At 33.1% G+C, this 21,800-nt stretch overlaps 3 protein-coding genes and 1 long non-coding RNA gene across 6 annotated transcripts; 2 read left to right on the forward strand and 2 right to left on the reverse strand.

Annotated features, from left to right (window-relative positions):
• The first annotated feature begins 611 nt into the window (after nucleotides 1-611).
• LOC107857115 (glyoxylase I 4-like) lies at nucleotides 612-3,073 on the forward strand. The gene is made up of 3 exons (XM_016702059.2): nucleotides 612-1,006; nucleotides 1,568-1,682; nucleotides 2,460-3,073. The coding sequence occupies exons 1-3, from the start codon at nucleotides 840-842 to the stop codon at nucleotides 2,760-2,762; spliced, it is 585 nt and encodes a 194-aa protein (XP_016557545.1). The 5' UTR covers nucleotides 612-839; the 3' UTR covers nucleotides 2,763-3,073.
• Nucleotides 3,074-10,396: 7,323 nt separating this feature from the next.
• Nucleotides 10,397-14,107, forward strand: LOC107859906 (B-box zinc finger protein 19). 2 transcript variants are annotated; one of them, XM_016705057.2, is made up of 5 exons: nucleotides 10,397-11,264; nucleotides 12,294-12,390; nucleotides 12,538-12,653; nucleotides 12,747-12,983; nucleotides 13,737-14,107. In XM_016705057.2, the coding sequence occupies exons 1-5, from the start codon at nucleotides 11,172-11,174 to the stop codon at nucleotides 13,740-13,742; spliced, it is 549 nt and encodes a 182-aa protein (XP_016560543.1). In that variant the 5' UTR covers nucleotides 10,397-11,171; the 3' UTR covers nucleotides 13,743-14,107. The 2 variants fall into 2 exon arrangements, with proteins under 2 accessions (XP_016560543.1, XP_016560545.1); XM_016705059.2 differs by having other exon boundaries at nucleotides 10,587-11,264; nucleotides 12,604-12,653.
• Nucleotides 14,108-15,218: 1,111 nt separating this feature from the next.
• LOC107859905 (fructose-bisphosphate aldolase 1, chloroplastic) lies at nucleotides 15,219-18,235 on the reverse strand. The gene is made up of 6 exons (XM_016705056.2): nucleotides 17,476-18,235; nucleotides 16,644-16,913; nucleotides 16,441-16,550; nucleotides 16,268-16,358; nucleotides 15,741-16,010; nucleotides 15,219-15,651 (listed from the first exon to the last, which is right to left on the reverse strand). Exons 1-6 carry the CDS (start codon nucleotides 17,644-17,646, stop codon nucleotides 15,373-15,375), a joined length of 1,191 nt encoding a protein of 396 aa, XP_016560542.1. The 5' UTR covers nucleotides 17,647-18,235; the 3' UTR covers nucleotides 15,219-15,372.
• Nucleotides 18,236-19,535: 1,300 nt separating this feature from the next.
• On the reverse strand, nucleotides 19,536-21,246 carry LOC124896055. Of its 2 annotated transcripts, none has more exons than XR_007052450.1 (2): nucleotides 21,025-21,246; nucleotides 19,536-19,930 (listed from the first exon to the last, which is right to left on the reverse strand). It is a non-coding gene; the product is annotated as an uncharacterized LOC124896055 (long non-coding RNA). The 2 variants fall into 2 exon arrangements; XR_007052449.1 differs by having other exon boundaries at nucleotides 20,811-21,227.
• Nucleotides 21,247-21,800: the final 554 nt, after the last annotated feature.

The following is a 21,800-nucleotide window of genomic DNA, read 5'->3' on the forward strand; positions in this document are numbered from 1 at the left end:
AGAATAAAGAACAAAAGGTAACAAAATACTGCTAGCGTCTGGACTTGAACTCTGATATACTACGTGAAATTTCAGCGCGTTTGCCATTAGCACTACTTCCTCAACTGCTGCATCGGATGTCACTTAAATAATATATCGATTTTATTCAATATATATATATACACACACAATTTTTCAATTGAAGTTTGCGGGTGCCATGCTACCCGTGAACCCCCTTTAGATCCGCCCCTGATTCAAGAGTTTGCTTAGATATAGTGGAGCTTAGAAATCCTCAGGTCGTGATTTTTCTCCCTTGAGCAAGGAGTTTCCACCTAAAATCCTTACGTCTGCTATTTACTCCCAATTCTTATTGCATTCTGAGAACAAATTCCTGAGTTGTGAAGCAACCCCCTGGAAGGACCTCACATGTGAAGTGTCATGTCATCATCTAACTAACTCATCTAAAAGTTGTTGTTGTTACTTAAAGAGATGAGCTTCAGTACGCGTGAAATATATCTTGACGCAATCATCTCCTGGCCGGCTAAACAGAACATTTGGAACAGTAGGCGTTGGTGAAAATAGGTTGCTTCCATTCTTACTTAACTCCAATCCATCTTACTATAAGAAGATTCTAATCGTACATCGTTGTCCTGTACTTACACTCCAATGATAAGAACTTTCTGGGAAAGTTCATAGTTATTCACGTATCAAGGCTCCATGTGTGCACAGCAGCTATAAATGAACCAATCTCCCTAGCTAGCTAGGACCTGTCAATAACAAGAGATCAAAAAGAATAAAGAAAAAAAATAATTCTACATCATCTAGTCAACATAAAATATCCAACGAGCTAGGAAGAAAAGATGATAATGGAGATTGAGGAAGTGAGGTGCGAAGCACTGCCTGTGCTTTCATTAAACCATGTGTCCTTGTTGGTGAGAGATGTCTGCAACTCTGTGCGCTTCTATGAACATGTTTTGGGCTTTTCTCTTGTTAAACGTCCTTCTTCTTTCAACTTCCATGGAGCCTGGTAATTAGCCTCTCTCATATATAATTAACATTCCTCTGTATCAATTATGTGGTACTTTTCGTTATTGAGAGTTGGATTGATTAATCTTAAAAGTTAAATTGGATCAAATCAACTCAAGATTTTAAAATTTAAATCTATATATAACTTGCAATTCATGAGATGTCAATATGATAAAAAAGATACATTTTATAATATCAATAAACATAAGAATTAGTACAATGCTGTTCTATATTTCACGCATGCATGCTTCGTGTTTTAATATAAGCACATGGATCTACGTCAATGTAAAAGCTAATCTTGTTATATACACATTTCAACAAACATATGCAGCCACCTAAATTGGTGTACTTTTGGTCTTTGTCCAATAAATCCTACTCTTAGTCCAGGCGTCTAAATGAAAAAATTTAAGAGTAGCGCTGCATATGTATATATTCCTCATGGCAAAACTAGTAAAGCCTGCATGTCCATATACTACTATTATAACAGTAAGTACATTAGTATGATAAAAATCTTTAAGCATGAAGTTTTAATTTTGTAACTATTATTTGGTACGTATTGAAGGTTGTACAACTATGGAGTGGGGATTCACCTGCTTGAGAACAAAGTTATGGAGGATTACGATGCCATCAATGAACCTCGACCCATTAATCCCAAGGATAACCACATTTCATTCCAGGTAAATTAAATTAACTTAATTCATCCTTAAATTATGAACCCATAATTTCATTATAAAAAATGCATTTGGGTTCAATTGTAGGTCTTAACTCCCATTTCATCATAGATTTTGGATGTTTTTTTTCCCAAAAATAAAAATCAAATATTTATTTGTCCATAAATTTATCTGGTTTTTGAGAGATCTTGAAAACCAAATGTTCATATTCCAAAGTCAACTTCACATCTCTTTTGGCCCAAAATATTATCGTTTCGCAATTTCAAAATTGCAGAACTTGCTCTAAACTTTTGTATTTTATAACTAAAGTCTCTCATCTTTTACAAAATATGAACGTTAGATTATTTTAAAATTTCAAACTAGCCCAAACATTTATATTTTATAAAATACGTCCCCCATTGTTCACATTAGTCTTTTTTTCAAAAAAATCATTCGACTGGTGCAGCTATATGACGATTGGATATTTTTGATAGTTTCTAAAGCTTATGACTATAAGTCATATTTCTAATTTCATGTTGTTGTTTTTTTTTTTAAAAAAAAAGTGAAAATATTTTGAAAAACTATGTGCAGACACATTTTCAAATTCAAATCAAACTTCATCCAAATTAAGTTTTTCAAAAGAAAAAAAATAATAACTGGAAATCCATGTCCAAACGGTTGCTTAAAGTTTGAAACCACTAAGTTTAAATCTTGGATCTGTCTAATGAAACGTAATTTGAAGTTGGTGTTTCATATTTTGTTCCTAACTAACATGTGTAAACTACATGGAATTCCAATATGCAGTGTAGTGATATTGTGCTGGTGAAGAGGAAGTTGGAAGAAATGGGAATGAGGTATGTAACTGCAGTTGTGGAGGAAGATGGAATCAAAGTGGATCAAGTGTTTTTCCATGACCCTGATGGCTACATGATTGAAATTTGTAACTGTGACAACCTTCCAATTTTACCTATCTCTTCAAGCTGCCCACTTAAGCCCCACAATATTGGCACCTATAACAAAATCATAGCTACCAATTATGGATGTGGTTTTATGGAGACTGAGATGATGGAGAACTTAAGCATGAACATGCTCAACTTTTCTTTCTAATTATTAAGAAGTACTTATTACTATGTACTATTTAATATTCAGTAGTTAGTTTGTTATGTGTGTGATTGAAATTTTTTAGTTGTTTGAAAGTTTGTGGTCATTGAATTTGATATATTCGAGGAGTCACCATTGGTCATCATTTGTTTAATTAAGTGGCTTTTTCACAAGTTTGTATGATTAAATTTGCCTGGCTATACAAGTTAAAGCTGGTGGAATAGTTAATGTACTTCTATTTTGAACTATATAGTAGTAGTAGTATATACTAGTTTGTAAATGTGCAATTCTATTACAATCTCCGATTCAGTTGTTTATCTTACTTTTCTTTTTAAAATATAATTTATTTTCTTTTCATTTTCAGCAACTCTTTAATTATATATTTTCATAATACATATTTAAGATCACAATATTAAAAAAATATTTTGATATATTACATATTTTTAATTTAAGATCATAAAATTTAAATATTTTTACTTTCTTAATTTTGTATCAAATTTAAATCTTCTTACCTTAATTTTATATCAAATTAAAATTAGACCGATAAATTGAATCTGGAGAAATATAAATTTTGTTCGTCTCGAAAAGAGATAAACACATTTATTGCTTCAGATTCATCAAGTTCGATACTTTCTCCTAACTATAGCTTTGTGCACTTTTTTTAGGGGATCTCAATATATTTCAGGTTTTGTTTTCATATTATTTAAGTAGGTATTTGGACATGTGATAATTTGGTACCATGAAATGAAATTTATATTTGGACATGTGATTTTAGTAAGATAAAATTCCAAATTTTTTATTTTAAGTTTGATTTCAAAATTTCATATCATGATTTAAAAGATTTCAAATATAAAAATTAATTTACAAACTTTATATTTTGTAAAATGAAACCCACCATTTTATATCTAGGGACCATTTATTTTATATTTAGACAAAATTGGAGTAGTTGATGTTATTACTCTTACCAACATGTAAACCATTTATATATTGAACATAATCATTACTCTTACCGACATGTAAATCATTTATTTTGGACATAACCATTACTCTCACCAATCTTCAACCAGCCAAATTTACTATTACTTTAAATCAATGCCTATTATAGATACTAATGATATTGACCAACAAATGACCCAAAGTAACAATGTTGGTTCGTCTTTTTGGTCATTTGATGAAGAAATAAATATTCAACGTGAGTAGATTGTCCATATTATTTGGTGAATTGAATTAAAAAGTAAGTACACTGCAATTCATGTTCACTTTACATTTTCATTGAACTAAAACTCGATCAAAAAGTATTGTATTCTTTTAGAATAGGTTTGTGATAGTGTATTATATTTTTGTTATGATTTTTTGATTATTTGGTAAAATTATATAAAGAATATGGACAATTTTGATATTTTTCACAATGTAAGGGATTTTATTTTTATGAGAAAACATACAACCTAAATAAGGACAACTCGATGCACTATGTGTAGGGTTCAGAAAAGGCCCGACCACAAAGGGTCTATTGTATGCAGCTTACCTAACATTTCTGTCAGAGGTTGCTTTTAGGACTTGAATCAGTGACCTCTTGATCATATGACAACAACTTTACCAATTACTCCAAAGCTCATCTTTAGAAAACATACAATTTTAAAAGGTCCAAATTATATGTTCAAACAAAATGTACTTTTATCTCAAACAATTTTATATCATGATTTCATTTTATATAACCAAATGAGCCCTAAAAATAAAAGAAGACATTTTAACTTAGAATTTTCCTTTTTTGTGCATTAATTAGAGATTTTTGTATTTTTATAATTTTCATGTTTCAATTTTCATGAAAGTTACTCTGTAATATGCTAGTCATTTGGACGAGTGATGGGTAGGGATGGCTAAAAGGCGGAGCTGACAAAGCCTTTGTTTTAGGTATCAAAATTTTTTAATGGTGAATTTTGTGATTTTAATTTTACTTAAATAAGATTAATAGTAAAAGAGATCAAAATTTATATTTAATTTTTTTTTCTCTATCTTCTATCAAAAATATTTTAGAAATCTGAATTAATTAATTCAAAATTTTATATTAATATTTTTTTACTATAACATCGGAGATAATATATTGCAAACACATGACTAACATTTATTAACTAGAATTAAGTCTTAGTTTTTATATTACTACTAGATTAGTGTATGTGTTTTGCATGTGTCTTTCACGTTAATCAATAAAATATATATAAGAATTAAGAATAATATTATTAGAAAGTAGCAATATATTGACGTTAAAAAATGATATATCTATTTAAATGATATAAATAAATATAGTATCTCAAATATATTATTGTATGATAAGTCTTACTTCAGCGTTTATTATAAACGAAAGGAACAAAATTATTTGAATTTCATGCAAATAAAACTCTTTAGTTATTTTATATCTAGTTGATTAATTAGGTTATTTTTTTTACATTATATGATATATCAAATTTTAAATCTTAAAATCCTTCTACTCCTATATGATTTTTATTACATATATATTATTTGTATTTAATTAGAATACTACCGAATTTTACACAAAATAAGGAAAGAAGTTTGCCAAAAATAGATTTGTATTGTAGATACTATTATTTGTATTTTATTATTATCATACCTCTGAATTTTGCCAAAGCAAGAAATTTTGCAAAAATGAGGAAATGACAACTTTAACAACCAACATGAAAATATTAATCAATTTTCCTCCTATATATTTTAGGAGTGTCGCTAATATTATAAATATAATAATTGAAGAAAATAAATAAAAAGATAATTTTTCTTTTATTTGTTGTAGAGAGATATAGAAAATTTACCTCAATTCACAAGAAATAATTCTTGAAATATGAATTTTTATTCCCAAAGTAAACACCAAGATCAATGACAAACATGAATAAGAATGACAATATAAATAAGAGAGCGAGACTACTCAAAACTCGAAGCACATTTTTTGAAGAAAGGTTCTTGTTAAGTGAATCTTATGTTTAATTAGTTTACAAAATTCATAATATATCCTCTCCCTTATTTATTTAATAATCCATGAATCAAGAGCTAACAAACCACGTTGGTATAATATTGAATATAAGAAATCAAAATTAAAGAAGAAAAGTAGAAGAATGAGTATAGAAGAAGCAGCGAAGGTAAAATCTGATCAAGATTTTATTCAAATAGAATTATAGAATTTTTTAAAATAGAGTAAAACCAATTAACCAATTAATTTAGAAGTGTTCCATAAACTTAAAAAATTCAAAATTATTAAAATTCTTTTTACCTTTTTTGGGTGGTATTTTGTCTATTTTTGGGACCTATTTTGTCATATTTTTGGACCAAGCCTACTTTAATCGAATTTTTTTTTTGGTATAGGAATTTAACCGTAATAACAAAACCTTTTCCATTTAGTTTTTAATATATATATATTATATTATAGATGTGAGGTAAGTAAATGTTTTGTTCCTAAGTAAGTGCATGTTTTGGGTTTAACACATGCCTTAATAAATTACAAACTCCTAAAAAATAAAATATAATTTTATCAATTTATCCCTAAATAACGTTTATGCTTTTTTTCAAGTCTATATTGATTACATTTAAAATAAACAGTTAGTCATTAATGGTACGAGGAGATATTAAGAAGATTATGATCAAATACTCTTGAAGATTTAAAAATGTATTTATTTAAAAATAAAATTTAAAAACAAAATATACACTTATTTAGAAAAGGAGAAATACTTTTAAAATAAATTAAGCAAGTAAAAATAAAAAAGACAGCTTACTAAAAGGGAAAGTAACTAAGAACCACTTGAGAAAAAATTACTGCCAATTCAAGTATTGGAAGAAGAATCTGCTATGACTAAAATTGTAAATCAAATCCAAATAACTCCAAGTCAAACAAGGCAAGAGCTGAAGAGAAAAAAGTTATTTCATGATTTGGAATTGGAACGCTAAAAGAAAGACCGTAATAAGTAGAAGGTAAAACACATCGACAGTCGACAAGTACTTCAACGTGACACAATCTTTCACTTTGACACTTCAATTGAATGGTTTTCATTTTAAACACCTAAAGTATCCCTAATCTGTGTGACTTTGATACTTTTTGTTGACCTGGCAAAACGAGTGTAAAACACTCATTTTGGGCGCGTCTTAGCCTTATTTTATCCCCTTTTTTATTTAATTTCTCCTTAATGTTACCTTTTTCTTCTCCAATTTTTCATCCCACTATTTTTCACCATTTTTTCAAGCTCAAAATCCTTTAATGGTACTTTCAAACTTCCTCGATCTCTTAGAGAATAATTTATTTGAATGTTTTTTTCATATCACTTCTATTAATATAATTATATTTTTATCTAAAAATATGTGTACAAGAAAATTAAAAAATTAAGAAAATCGAGTTCCTAATTCGAATAAATTAGGAAGTCGTTGCTAACTTTCAGTAAAAGAAGCAATCCATGAACCTGTTGCTGATTTTTCAAGAACCCAGCTCGGAACAACCTCCTTCTAATCGAACACTGGCCTCCTTATGTTCATTAATTTTCTAATTGAACAATGGCCCGTCTTCTCCTTCGAATTTTTTTTTAGTCATATGTCTGAAATTCGTGAAACTATTAATGCGGATCTATCATTCTTAGAGAATGAGGAGGTATGTTTTTCATTCTTAAGAAGGTTGAGCGGGAAAGACATTGTTGGAATTTTATTGTAATTATTTGGTCAAAAAAACACATGTCATTAATTCATTGGACATAATTGTCATGTGTTTTGGTCTTTTTTTTCAAAAAATAAAAAAATTGTAGGTGCATATAATGATGTGACAATTTAAAATGAGTTGACACAAATTAATCGACCGTTAATCCATATTGGCAGCGATTGAGATGCACGCAGTAGAGCTGATGCCGAAAGGTATCAAAACGACACATTTTATAGCTATTTTAGGTGTTTAAAATAAACATCGTTCACTTAAGATGTCAAAGTGAAAAATCATGCCAAGTTGAGGTGCTTGTCGATGTGTTTGACCTAATTAGAATATACATGATATTTTTGCATATTTCATTTAGATTAAAAAAAGATTATTATGTTTATTTTAGATTATTAATTTTATAGAAATGTCCTTAGTAAATTACCAACATTTTGGTGTCCCTCTATATTTCTATAAATATCGAAAGGGTGATTGGGTTTTTCAAAAGCTTCCCTCACGCAACCAACAACCAAATGGAGCTTTTAGCGCTACTTGAAGGATTGCGACTAGTAGAGTGCGAAAAATTATTTCCTGTTGAAATTAATGTAGACTCTACTGAGGTTATTCATATGTTGAAAGTTGGAAACATGCACTATAATCCCATTCTTGATTTTTGCAGGCGTGCACTGAGAAGGGTGGGCTATCCACCAGTAATCCACTGCTTTAGGGAGCAAAACATGGTTGCTGACTGCTTAGCCAAGGCGGGAGCGAACAAGAAAGTCTTCCGATCCACTACCTTTTTGGCAGTTCCTCCGGTGTATGCACAGTAATACGTTTGGGCAGACATTCTAGGAACTAACTATGCTAGGAAAATCAATCCTTGTATAAATTACCAGAACCCTGATACTCATATTTTTATACCTGACTAAGTAGTCAACGATCTATACTAAAATTTATTTATTTAATCTATCCAACTTACCAAAAAAAAAAAGATCCGCAATTCTCTTCTTCTATTTTGCAATTAAACTGTGATTACATTTGTATATGTATAGTCTACATCAAATGTGATTAAAAATTTCTAAATCCACTGTTTCAATGTACAACCCAAAGTCTTTTGGGTCGAAGGGGTGTTGAAACCCAACAACAGACAACAACTACATTTTTGTAACATTGTGAACTTATTGCCTCTTTCATGTTGCTTAATTGTCCACTTAGGATGAGCTTTAATGCATATATACATGACCCCTTATGACTCAACTTGCTTCACAACAATCCAAACTTTAATGGAAGAAACTAGAATGAGTTTAACTTATATGAATTAATAATATAACAAAAATTATATTATACATTACTTTTTTTTTTTTTTTTAAGGGGAAGGGGAATGGGGGAGGGAATTACAAAGTGGAGAATCGAACCCTCACCAATAAGGTGAGAGTTCAGGTAATTAACCAACTAAGCTACTAAGATTTTCCTAACTACTCATAATAAGTGATTTCTTCTACATTATTTTCAGCATGACTACTTTGCGGCTGTATTTGTTTCTTTTATATGTTTTAGTTGAACTTAGGATCCATTGAAAATAATTTCTATCTTCACAAGGCAGAAATATGATTACGTGGACACCATCCTTTTTAGATCCGATTTGTGACCCCAAATTTATTGTTGTACTCGTAATAAGTGAAAATAGTTGCTTTAAAAATACAGTAGATAAGTTGCAATGACAATTAACCTCACTGATCAAACCCATTTTCTCAAACATAAAATTAATCTTCGAATTCCTTTTTAAAGAATCAATTTAAATATATAAGTAAAAGTTGTTTTAGAAAAAAATCATGCCCAAACGAACTCGTAGTAAATTCACCGACAGGGCAACTAATGAATACGAGAGAGAGATAGTAGGAGCCACATGAAAAAACTCGACAAAAATTGAAATATTAGGGGACCAAAATTAATCAATCGACAAATCATTAGGATGCAAAAACAAAACTCACGTACTATATTGGAAAATGAAATGGCACAATAGGGCACGTGGCAAAATCACTGACCTCACAAGGATGTTCGTTATTACATATTGCTTTACTCTTACTCCCTCCGTTCCATTTTACTCGTTCCAAATTAAAATGATACAATTATTAATAAAAATAATAAATAACATGGCTAATTTACCATAGTATCCCTATTAAATAATGTTTACATTTTAATTTAAAGAAAAAATAATTAATGCAAAGGGTAAAATATGGAAAAAAAAAATCGTCTTGTCTTAATAAGTAAAAAAGGACAAGTAAAATGAAACATCAAATTAGAAAATTTGGAATAGATAAAATAAGACGAGGGAGTATTTTAGTTGCTCATTTTTCATTTTACAGGATACTTAAAAAAAATTATATATAAATTAATTAATTTTACTAATTTACTCTTCATTCATATTGATAGATATCTAAATCATTATGAAAAATATATTTATATTAATGTATTTATGTTATAATCGGACAAAATAAGTAATACCACAAGTAAAAGAAAACTAAGATAAACATACAAACGTACGTGAAAATCCTTGTGAAAAAAGCCACGGACAGAGCCTGAGGCAGAGGAATTTCACTACAATGGATGGAGAATACAATGAGGAGAATGACGTATTTTCTGAACGTCCAAAATCGACCCACTAAATTGCACTTACATAATACGTGCTTACAAATAAATTTTAGGTCCAAAAACATATCGCCACAGACCCACGAAAAATCACAAACATGGGTCGCATCGCAAATTTTTCAGAATCGGATTAATAGAATTTGGATCACAAATTCAAACATTTTAGAATTCTAAAGAATATTAATTAATTTTTTTTTTTTTTTTTGATTTAGTAGGTGAATAAATAATAATGAATATTTATTTATAGTAAGGTAATTAGCTAAAATGAGATGAAGTGAATAAATTATTAAAAGAAAGTCCAAAATGATGAAAATGAAGAAGCATCATTGAGAAGGCAAGAGAACTACAAAGTTGTAGTCATTATTAAATTTGATGGGCCAGCAGTAAGATATGTAATTGGTGGTTCATAGTTCTCCAATGGGAATTTTCTTTAAGCTTGTGGCTGTGGTGTGTTCCTTGTGTTGATGCCACCATATATTTATCTTTTTAGATTATTATATATATATATTATATCCTATAATAGATCATGGTGCTCTTCCTGGTCTGATATTCAAAACCACCAGCCAATAAGAAAAATAATCCTAGTACAAACTTACTATCTTCCATTATCATTATCAATTTGTTTACTAATCTTTTCAAACTGCATTTTTTCAACCTTCACCAACATCCACAAAAATATATTTAACATAAAAGGATAAAGAATATTACTCTCTTTTTTATTTTACATGTGATATTCGTTTTGTCACCCGACTAATTTTAATTTGTACTAAATAAAATCTTTTTATAATTAGGACGTTACAACGAGTAGTTAAGGGTGGAAGAATCCATCAATATTATTATTGGTGGGGATAAAAATATTGTTTGTCAATATATAAGAGCTGGTGACTTGTATCCTGCATTGTTTCAAACTACTATAGTATCATTCAACTTTGCTCTTGTAGCCTGTGACTTAAATACAGTTCCAGTCTTTGGGGGTTATTTGTCTAAATAGAACTTGATTTCTTGATAAAAGAGTTACTCATAAATAGTACATAGTAATATATATGAGCCTTTATATTATGTTATTATTGGGTGATTGGTGGTAGAAATGAATTATGCGGACACTTTGTGACGTTTGTGAGAGTGCTGCAGCCATTCTTTTCTGCGCAGCAGATGAGGCTGCTCTTTGTCGTGCCTGCGATGAAAAGGTCTAATTTTACTCTCAATCTAATACTCTACTTGTATCAAACTTTTCCATTTATATTTATTGAAAATATGCTTTTGTGTTTTGGGTGGTTGGTTTGTTTTACAAGAATGTATTCAGTTTTAAGAATTTGTTGTTCAAATCAACTTATATCTGGAAAAGTGAAAGGAAGAATAGAGAAATGGCCATCTTCTTGTATAGTGAGTTGCAGATTGCATGTGTTGAAGTTATATAAGCTACAATAAGGTGGTGCTAATTGGAACTGCCTGAGATTATGTGTGTCTTTAAAGTAATTTGTTAATCTAATAATCTGGTTTTTGGACTGGTTGTACGCGCGGTTACTTCACTATGTAGCATCAGACAGTTCTGATGATTTTCCTAGGTGCTCAGGCGCGTGCGTCTTTTGAGTCAGTTTAGAATAGAGAAACCATACTGCTTTCCATAAGTCTTGCCTCGTAGAGTAGAGTATCCTTTAATTCGTTTAAAGATCAAAAATCATGCTGAACTGTTATACATATTGACATGTTTTCAGTATTCCTAATGATGAAATCTGGGATCTTTGCTTCTTCTCTTTGGTTCTAGTTTGATCATTTCATCTTCTTTTGTGTTAATAGTAATTTTTTCTTATCCCTTAAAGGTTATTTATATATCTGTATATGTTGGTAGTTGTCAAATGATTCTGATCTTCTTAGTTGTTGAATTATGCCATGCACCTTGTTTAAAAGCTTATGCTATTAGAGAGGACACACTGTTATTTACTTAGTCATATCTTGAACATCCCTACATGTGTGAATATTTGATCATCTCGTCCAAAAGTTTACGATGTTGGAGAGGATGCACTTCAATGTTCTTAAATTATACTTCAAAGCTCTCATTTCTGATCCGGAGTTATGAAAGGCCAAATCTGTTGGGACGCATCATGAATCAACTTTTGCTATTGATTTAACCAGCTAAATATCGACAAACCGTTAAGAGACTTTTGATGTTTTGATTCTTGTGGACACTTCTAATCATATTCAGATTTGGTCCATAGGTTCATATGTGTAACAAGCTTGCTAGTAGGCATGTGAGGGTTGGACTTGCTAAGCCCAATGATGTTCCTCATTGCGACATATGTGAAAATTCACCTGGTTAGTAGAGCTTAAAATTTTTTTGTTCTTCAGTTGCTTAGTTTCTTCTTTTGGTTCCTTTCATGTTATTTTTATAATCTTGTCCTACAAAAGAGGGCCTGCAAAGTGAACTAATTATCGGTAATTTCCTTTGCATTACACGTGAAGCGTTCTTTTACTGTGAGGTTGATGGAAGTTCTCTTTGTCTGCAATGTGATATGATGGTACATGTAGGAGGTAAACGAACACACAGTAGATATCTCCTGTTGAGGCAGAAGGTTGAGGTTGGTGTACCGTTGTACGAGTTACATGTTACTCTTGAATCTTGATATGTGTAATGTGCTATTTATAAGGTCATTGTTTTCTTCCTGGTATAGTTTCCAGGAGATAAAGCAGGGCCTACAGAGGAATTAGCCAGGAAGACGTTAGATCCTGGTGAAAACAAGAGAGAATATAGTCACTCACCAAAGCCAATGGTTGAAAACAATCACCAAAATCAAAGGGTCTCTCCAGTCCTAGTTTCAGATGGGAGTGCAGACGGGCATGGCAAGAAGGACAAAATGATCGACTTGAATGTGAAGCCAAGTCGTTTTCATGGTCATGCATCTAATCAGGTTAGCCAATTGTAATACATCTCGGAGAAAAACTTTGCCATATTTCATCAGTATTTTAAACTTGATATAGAGCAGGATCTACATATTCTCTTTTTCTCATATGAATGCTAAATATTTATCATGTGAACTGAACTGTCTGAAAACCAATGAGCCCTTGGTCTATGTTAAAGTTTGAAGTAACAAAGACAAGTTTCTTCCAGTTTCATCCATGCATGTCCCTTCTTCTACTTCTCTCTTTTTTCCGCTCCCTTTTATTAAAGATGGGGGTTCTCTAGGACGAAAGTCTATAGCAAGACACTTAAATTCAAATGCATCAACGAGACTTTCAAAATTAGAATGGAAGATTTGATTGATATACCACCCTTAATTTTCAAGAAAACACACAGTAGCTTTATACTTTGTATAACCATTGCTAGTGAGTAGGCATATAACTTCTCAGGTATCCACCCCCACTTTAATTGGATATTGGGGGAGGCATTTTGTGCAAACTGATCTTTGGAGAGGAACAACTGTCCGTCTTACTAGAAGTTAGATAAGTTGTCAAATTTTGATGCAACTCATACTAAAACATAAATAGATAAAACCAACTAGAATGATCCTATAATGAATGTATTCTCAGCCATTTCTAGAACTTAAAGGAGAAAAGGGAAAAAACTTGATAGATTGTTCATAAAAAGGTTGATCCAATAGTATTTCCCTATTCAAGTTTCTACGCATTAATCTTTGAACTGATTTTTCGTATTCCCTCAACAGGAGTAACTTCTTCAAGGATTGTTCCAGTCAGATACTTTATGAGCAAATGTTAGTGAGGCGTTAAGTAGACCTCATGTGGAATGTATGTTCTGCCTTTGTGAATATGGTAGAAGGTTCGACAATGTTATTGATGAAGCTAAGTAGCCCAGATTAGTAATTGAACAACAATTGGCAACTAGTCTAAGATAAAGCGCAGTTCTAAATGCTTATGGTAGTTTTATGCCAAACTTATGATCAGTTTTTGTTATAGTATTAGTTGTGCTGTTAAGACAGCATATAGAAATTGTCTGCTAAAAGTATGTAACTGAAGTTTAAGATGATTTTGGTAGCAGTTACTGTATCTTGAAATTTAAGGTCATTTTTTGGGTGTAGAGATTATTTTCATCTTTTCTTGCACTTGTATTATGGTTCTTTAGTTTTTTTTTTCTATTTAGAGATTGATCAAGATTGTCATGATCCTGTATGCTTTTGTGCCCTTCAACAGCAAGAAGGTTGTCTTGCCCCCAAGTGTCTAGTACTTCTCAATAATTGTTTGCAATAATCTGTTAGGGCTCTACCAAGGATCAAACTATTGTAACTATTTCCTTCCTAGCACAGAAGTCACACTTGGAGGCTGAGATGCTTCCCAGTAACATCTTTTTTTTTTTTGTTATCGAGCATCATAAAATAGCACAGAAGGACAAACAAGTATTACAGAAGGACTACTACTTGCATAAGGATGTTCCGAACCCAATCTTGAATAGAAAAAATATCCATATCATGTTTCATGTGAGGAAGGATGCCAGAGATCACAGATAGTTTTTGCCTTTGATCAAATATGAATATTTTGTTAAGCATGTGGCTTTTGAGCATCTGTTGACCTACTATGCTTCATTAACCACAGCGCATCTTAAATTTCTCTGCATAATTAGTCTCATTCTAAAAGTCTGGAAATCCACTTTGTAAATATGAAAATTTACTGCAAACTCTATTTTTAATTGTCGCGTTGAAAGTTCAGCTGATCCTCCTATTTATAGACCAATGAAGGCATCCATTTATGATTGACCTTATATTAGCAAAGGTTGCCTTCCAATGGATGCATCCTTCCATGAAGAGACACAACTTTTCAAGCAATATCTTTCATCAAAGAACATCACCATTCGAAGGTATGGGACCAACATTGGTGAAATTTGTTAACACCACCAACAATATGTATCTTTTGATTGAAATTGAGTAATGATACTATATCAAAATCTGAAGTTGAGTAATATCCCAGTTCCTTTTACATTAACAAAAGTCAGCTTTGTCCATTCACTCGTCATTTGGTTGGACGTGCCTAGCCTCAATAGCAGCAATTTTCGATTCCTGATTTTAAAACACGATCCTCTGCTTTAAGTGCCTTAGAAGTGTAAAGTTATGTTTTCTCTTACACTAGAATTGATTTTAATGGAATGTGCCGCATGTTTGCATTCTTAACTTGGTGGAGAATTTGACCTCATAACATAAACCAACCGAGGGAGATGAATGTTATAAATTGCTAAAAGCACACAGTTTATGAACAAAAAAAGTCTTGAGGAGAAGCTACAAGCACTTATGCAGTTCGATTTGGCTACATTACATGCCTCATCATCAAATATCTATAGACTTTGGTAGACACTTAATAGGTGTATCCCTTTACGAACATTCCCTTCTTGGCCTCATCGGACTCACCTTCACCGGTGTATTTCCCTAGCTGCGCAAGAGAGTTGGCTTTTGCTCTAACAAGCAAGGCATCCTGAGCTGCCTTCACATTTTCTGGTCTTCCACTCCAAGTCTTGAGGCATGTGTTCTGAAGGGCTCTGGCATATGAGAACGACACGTGCCATGGGTTGGGACTTTGGTTCATGGCGTTCAAGTTAAGAGTTGCCTCAACTTCAGATTGTCCGCCAGACAAAAACTGTTTATTATAAATTATGAAAAAGGTTATCGATCAAGTTCTTGGAAGTAAGGAAAAAAAATTGATATAGCGGAAATCTAGATACTTGCCATGATCCCTGGGACAGCAGGAGGGATTCTTTGGCGGAGGAGATTGAGGGTGTAGTCAGCAACTTGCTGTGGGGTGGCCTTCTCCTTGCACTCAGCTCCAGGGGTGACCATGCTGGGCTTCAACAAGATACCTTCAAACATGACATTGTTCTGGGAAAGGTAGAAGAAAACTTCAGCCCACACCTGCTTGGCGACTTCAAAGGTCCTGTCAATGTTGTGTTCACCATCAAGTAAGATCTCTGGCTCAACGATAGGTACCAACCCATTGTCCTACACGGATGAACCAGAAACATTAGCCATTAATCGTGTTGAATGCTTAAATTTATACTACTAGTGCAATTTTTAACCGGTTATAGCAAGGCATTACTCTATTTACATGTTACCATATTACACTTACTATGAGAAGTTACCTACTATTGTAAGTACATTTAACTTGATATAATTTAAAAAATCTATACATTGTCCGTACACAGAACTTAAAATCGAGAGAACTATTTGTGCTACTTCCTATGTATATGCCAAATTACCTGAGAAATAGCAGCGTAGCGAGCAAGACCCCAGGCTGCTTCCTTCACTGCAAGTGCAGAAGGACCATTGGGGATGCTCACAACAGTGCGCCTGTAAGGTTCACAATAAAGAAGAGAAGATGAGCTTCAAATTAAGCAATGATTTCTCTACTTTTAAAAGAAAAGAACTCTACCATTTGGCAAACCGGGCGCCTTGTTGGTAGTAAGCAGCAGAGCGTGAGGCAAGGCCATCAAGACCTTGGCACCATGATTCATTGTTTGAGCCAGCCAAGGGAACAAGACCCTGTAGTTTTCAAACAAAAGATAACCAACTTCTTAGAAATACACAACCAGAGAATCCTTAGACTTCTTAACTCACTAAGTTTAGATTGTTTACCTTGTCAACCTTAATACCAGGAACAATGTTCTGCTCAACAAGCACATCAACCATTTTCTTTCCCTCGACAGTTGATTGATAAAGAGTCTCCTCAAAGAGGATGGCACCAGAGATGTACTGTCCTAGTCCAGGAACTGAAACTAGCAGGGTCCTGAATGCCTGGCGGTTAGCCTCAGTATTCTCCAATCCGATTGAAGCTAAACGCTTCCCGCAGGTAGCATTGGACTCATCCATGGCCAAAATTCCACGACCAGGGGATGCAATAGTTTTCTACACTCAATCCATTAGTTCAAATTAGCTGCATATGCTTCATTCATCTCAAGAAAGTTCTATAGAAAGGTTTAACACTTGTACTCTTAGAAATTCTAACTAATCTACGTTCACCCTTTATGATGATACATCACATTATCTCGGTAATAAGTTTCAGCACAAACTAACAGTATAATTATCCAAGTTCAACAAAATATCAAGAACTGGTCGTTTCACTTTTTTATCAAGAAAGGGAAACACTAGCAAAAAGTCTTCAAGGCAAATCGAGCCTGCGGAAACAGCTCTTTGTCCATAGCTCTGTGATACCATGATTTATAATTCCTTATCCATAGTAAGTGATACTTAAGCAGTAAAAAGAACATAGTGCATGTTCTTAAGACTACGTAAAACAATCATTAGTACTGCATGAGATAGGAAGCTCTGAAGTAAGAGCAAAGAACTAGTAGTTAGGAAAAAAGGTTGCATTCCTCCTCTCATTTGACTATTTCACTGGCACACAGTTAAAAGGTACGAATTCATGGTCGTATAAAATGGAACAGAGGGAATATAAAGGACCATGTACCGCGGTTTTGACGAGTTCATCAGCGTAGGAGCTAGCACGGATAGTAAGTGCAGAGGGAGCAGCTGGATGACAGCGGACAACGGAGACTGATGGCTGGCGGAGGGATTGCCCCTTTACAAACTCAGACTTGTCAAGGACTGGAGATGTTTTAAGGAGAGATGCTGATGCCATATTCTTACTTTCCTTATCTTTCTCTCCTCAGCTCCAAGTTTTTCTTGTGTGTTTTCAATATACAAGTGAAGAGCCTCATGCTCACTAAATTTATAGTTCCAGGAAGATAATATCATTTGAGGCCATTATACTTTTGCCAATCAGCACATGCCAGTTGGTTTGATAACTTGCTGACTTGGCTAGACTTATATAGGAATTTGCAAACTGATGGTTGGTTTTCATTAGCTTACTCCTTTTTCTTATTTTCCTTATCATTTAAACTTGCTGTGCCACAGTATTAGCTCCTTTTTGGAACTTCGTAGAACCATATACCATTATGACCCATTAGGCTTGAGGCTCTGGTTTTTCTCAAGTATAAAGACTAAAATTTCATAACAATCTAGTTTGGGTTCTGTTGAGTGGCCATCATGCAACGGCATCACGATTTAAACGACTAAATGATCCACAATTATGTTTTAGGTGTCTGATATTTGCTTCATCAATCGGAGTATTTCCTCATTTTTAGCAAAAAATACGCAATTTTTTCCCATTGAAATTACTCCAAAGATGCTCTTTTTGCTAGATAGTTGGCTATTAGTAAGTTCCTGTAGCAATATTTCCTGTAAAGGAGGCCAGCAACAACCTTACACAGAGTTGATGTTATGAGATTGATAGTTACTACCAATTTTGACTTTATTTGAAGAATCAAGGGAAGCGTACACTTCCTTTTCAAGCTGGGTCCTCATAAAAATCTCCACAGCAATTGGCATTAAATTTCCATATGTGCGGATGTATTCTCTTGTGCTTGTAACATCAGGAGAATAGGTGACAGTAAACAAGTGAGAGCTCACAAGGCGACCATTTCATTCCGGTCCACCATGCCCAAAAGATCTCGCGACTTGTTCCACCTCTAATCAAGGAAAGGTGAGCACATTATGAATCTCATGGTACGTCAATAGACAACAAGAGCAAACGGTCAAATTCACGATGGCCCATAATTTTCAAGAAAACAATGTCATGACTCAGGAGCCACTCAATTGGTAGGGCCACGCCCCAGGACAAACGGCCACTGGTCTACAGTTGTAACATCATTCCTTTTCTTTGTTTCTTCCCTTATTAACTGTTATTGTTGAGACATGGTAATCACTTATCCCCGTTACGGGCTCATTAGAGAAAAGAGAAATCAAATGCTTATGCAGGAGGAGGGAATTCCAATTATTGCACTGCTACAACTTAAATATAAGCATCAGTGGTGGTGTAAATATCACGGGGAAGGCCTGTATAATGAGAATGTGCAAGGACAAGCTCACACTTGTTCATTGGATGAAAAGAAATAGGTACTCTTGACATCAACTCATGGGCATACATACACACATAGAGAACCTAAAACTAAATTAGTCAATTGGCAAGTGAGTAAATAATCTATTTGGGCTCATGCTCCACAAAAAATGAGGCACGTCTTACACATCCCACATGCTTGAGTAAGAAGCATTGTGTCAAACAATGACTAAGCCAGAAGAAGCTTTCCTTGTACAAAATCTACAAGCCTATGCATACTTACTTGAGAAAATCAATCAGCTCTAGCAATACAAATGTGAAACATCCTGAACATCTGACCTGAGTTCCGTTTATTTTGCCTATTCTGATCATGTTGAGGAATCTCAGGTACTATGCTAACCAGATTGAGATGATAAAACAAATGGTTCTATATGAGTCAACTTGAGGAAACCCACAAAAACACGTAGGTTGTCGGTGAAGTTTTCACCTCCAAATTCCTTTGCCCTTTTAGTATATGTGGAATCACGGACACCATCAAAAAGGTTCCCACAAGCCAGGAGAGAGACTAGAAGTACCAACTCTCTAACACAATAAAATCGAAAATACTATTTCAGCGGGCTTTGTACCATGTCAGTATACGTAGTTGCTAATAATTATAATCATGCCAAAAATACAAAATAAAAATTTGAAAAATAGAACACTTCGTTATATAGCATACACAGAGAGAAAATCTCGGAGTTTCCTCTTTATGAGCTGATAATAAATGAAATATATAGTAGCAATCAGGGATATGGAAACTTGGAAGGGTTAGACCTTTTTCAGTTGGAAAGAGAACCCTGAGAAATGCAAGGACTATGCAGGCAGTGGAAGTCTTCTTAATCAAATTTGTCGTTGATGTTCTAAACCAACTCGTGACAGCCTGCAGACACATGATTGTTTTCCAGACAATGTTTTATCTGAAGCGTCCTGGCTAATTCAAAGTCGTTTGTCTGGATCTCTCAATTGATTCTGGGAAAGATAACTGCAGCTGAAGAAACAACAAACAGACAGATGAAATTGCATCACAACAAGCATCTTTTAGACTCGTCAGTGATCGTGTATCATCTTTATATGCCATAAATGAGTCAAAAGTTCATAAAACCAACCACAAGTAGATGAAACAGATGGAACCAGAAGTATGATATCGAGGACTTCCTCATCAAAAATCTATGATCATTCATTGCCTCTATCAATAACAATCAATCAACTATTCTCAACACCAAACTAGTTGGTCAGCCATATGAATCTTCTGTAACCTCCTGCTCCATTTTGGCTATTGTATTTCAGTATTAAACAAATTATTTCTTAAGGCAAATTATGGTTCTTTAAAAGTAGATTCTTCAAATCTCTCACTTATCCGCCACTGATAAACAAGTTCCTAACCAGACTAGAAAGCCAATTAATGAACACCGGACACAATATAAGTGCGACAGAACAAATAAACTGAAATTCTAATTAGTTGGTATATCCTCGCCACCTCAACATTGCGGATAGTTAATTTAAAGGGCGCATTTCTTTTTCTTATGTCGCATCGTCCAGTATAATAATAAAAATCTAAATGTGTTCCTGGTAAATGAAAAAAAAGTCATTATCTTTGAACCTCATCAACAAAGGGAACCTATAAAGATCTTTAAGACAGTGAGAATCCAGAGAACATATGCACATTGCAAAGGGGTTAAGATCATGTCACAAGTAAATTCATACGTAAAATCAACCAATCAAATCTTCCATATTGCACTGGACTACAGGTGTTCTTATAGAACTAGCACAGTAACTTCATGATGAACAAAATCGCAGGAATATATCATGATTTTTATGAACTCATACACCAAGAACATGTATTATTAGTAGATAGCATATGCACCTACATGAGAAGCTGAAACTCTCTTCTGATGTAACTGCAAACTTGTGCGCGGGTGACTATAGGTCAATCCTGACATATGAAAATAACTGTTTGCTGATTGCAAACTTGTATTAATTAATTTGTATAAGTACAAACCAAAACGTGCCACAAATTTTACAACTTCTCTACATGTTTAATAATCAGTACGACTGAAGTAATCGGAACTTTTTTGTGCTAACCTCTGATTTAGGTAGCATGGCATCCTATAGAGTAAATAATAATTGCCAATGTTTCATACCAGAAAAGAAGGTGCAGCGCTCAAGGGCCCAAGCAACTGACGCAAGGGCTTGAGGCCCCTAAGAAATTAAGGCCTCATTTCTTTAATTAATGTATTTACTCTATTTTATTTTAGGGGAATAGACAAGAATAGCCACTCGGCTAAAACAATTGCCGCCGAGTGGTCATTGATTTTGAATTTCCAAAATATAGCCATTTAGGCTATTTTTTGCTATTGCTTTCATGTTTTTTTTCCTTGTTTTTTAGCTATTTTTTTTAAATTGCTGCTACACTTATTTTTAAAAAAATTCATTGTTTTGCCCTCTTTTTTCTAAAAAGAACTTTTTGTCCTTTTTTCTACTGTTTTTTTCGCAGCTCCATTTTTTTTAAAATAAGTTATTCTTCTAATTGGTGTAGTTTTTCTAACAATCAAATACGATTTTATAATATTGTAATTGTTGCTTTTCCTTTTTATCAATCAAATCCATGAATCTTTGATACCAAATACAAATACATATTTTATATAATAATTGTATAAAAGTGTATCAATATCGTATAAAAGTGTATCAATTGAGTATAGAAACAACATGTGTCCAATTAGGCCAAATGGCTAAAAAACGAAAATAAATTGGACCGACTGACTCCAATTGTCCACATTTTCAAATTGTGGGTCATTTCTTTTCAAAGTAGTCAGCTCATGTCCTTTTCCCTTTATTTTATATGCATTACGTGATGTAGT

This window comes from Capsicum annuum, chromosome 2, assembly GCF_002878395.1.
Source record: "Capsicum annuum cultivar UCD-10X-F1 chromosome 2, UCD10Xv1.1, whole genome shotgun sequence".
NCBI lineage: Eukaryota > Viridiplantae > Streptophyta > Magnoliopsida > Solanales > Solanaceae > Capsicum > Capsicum annuum.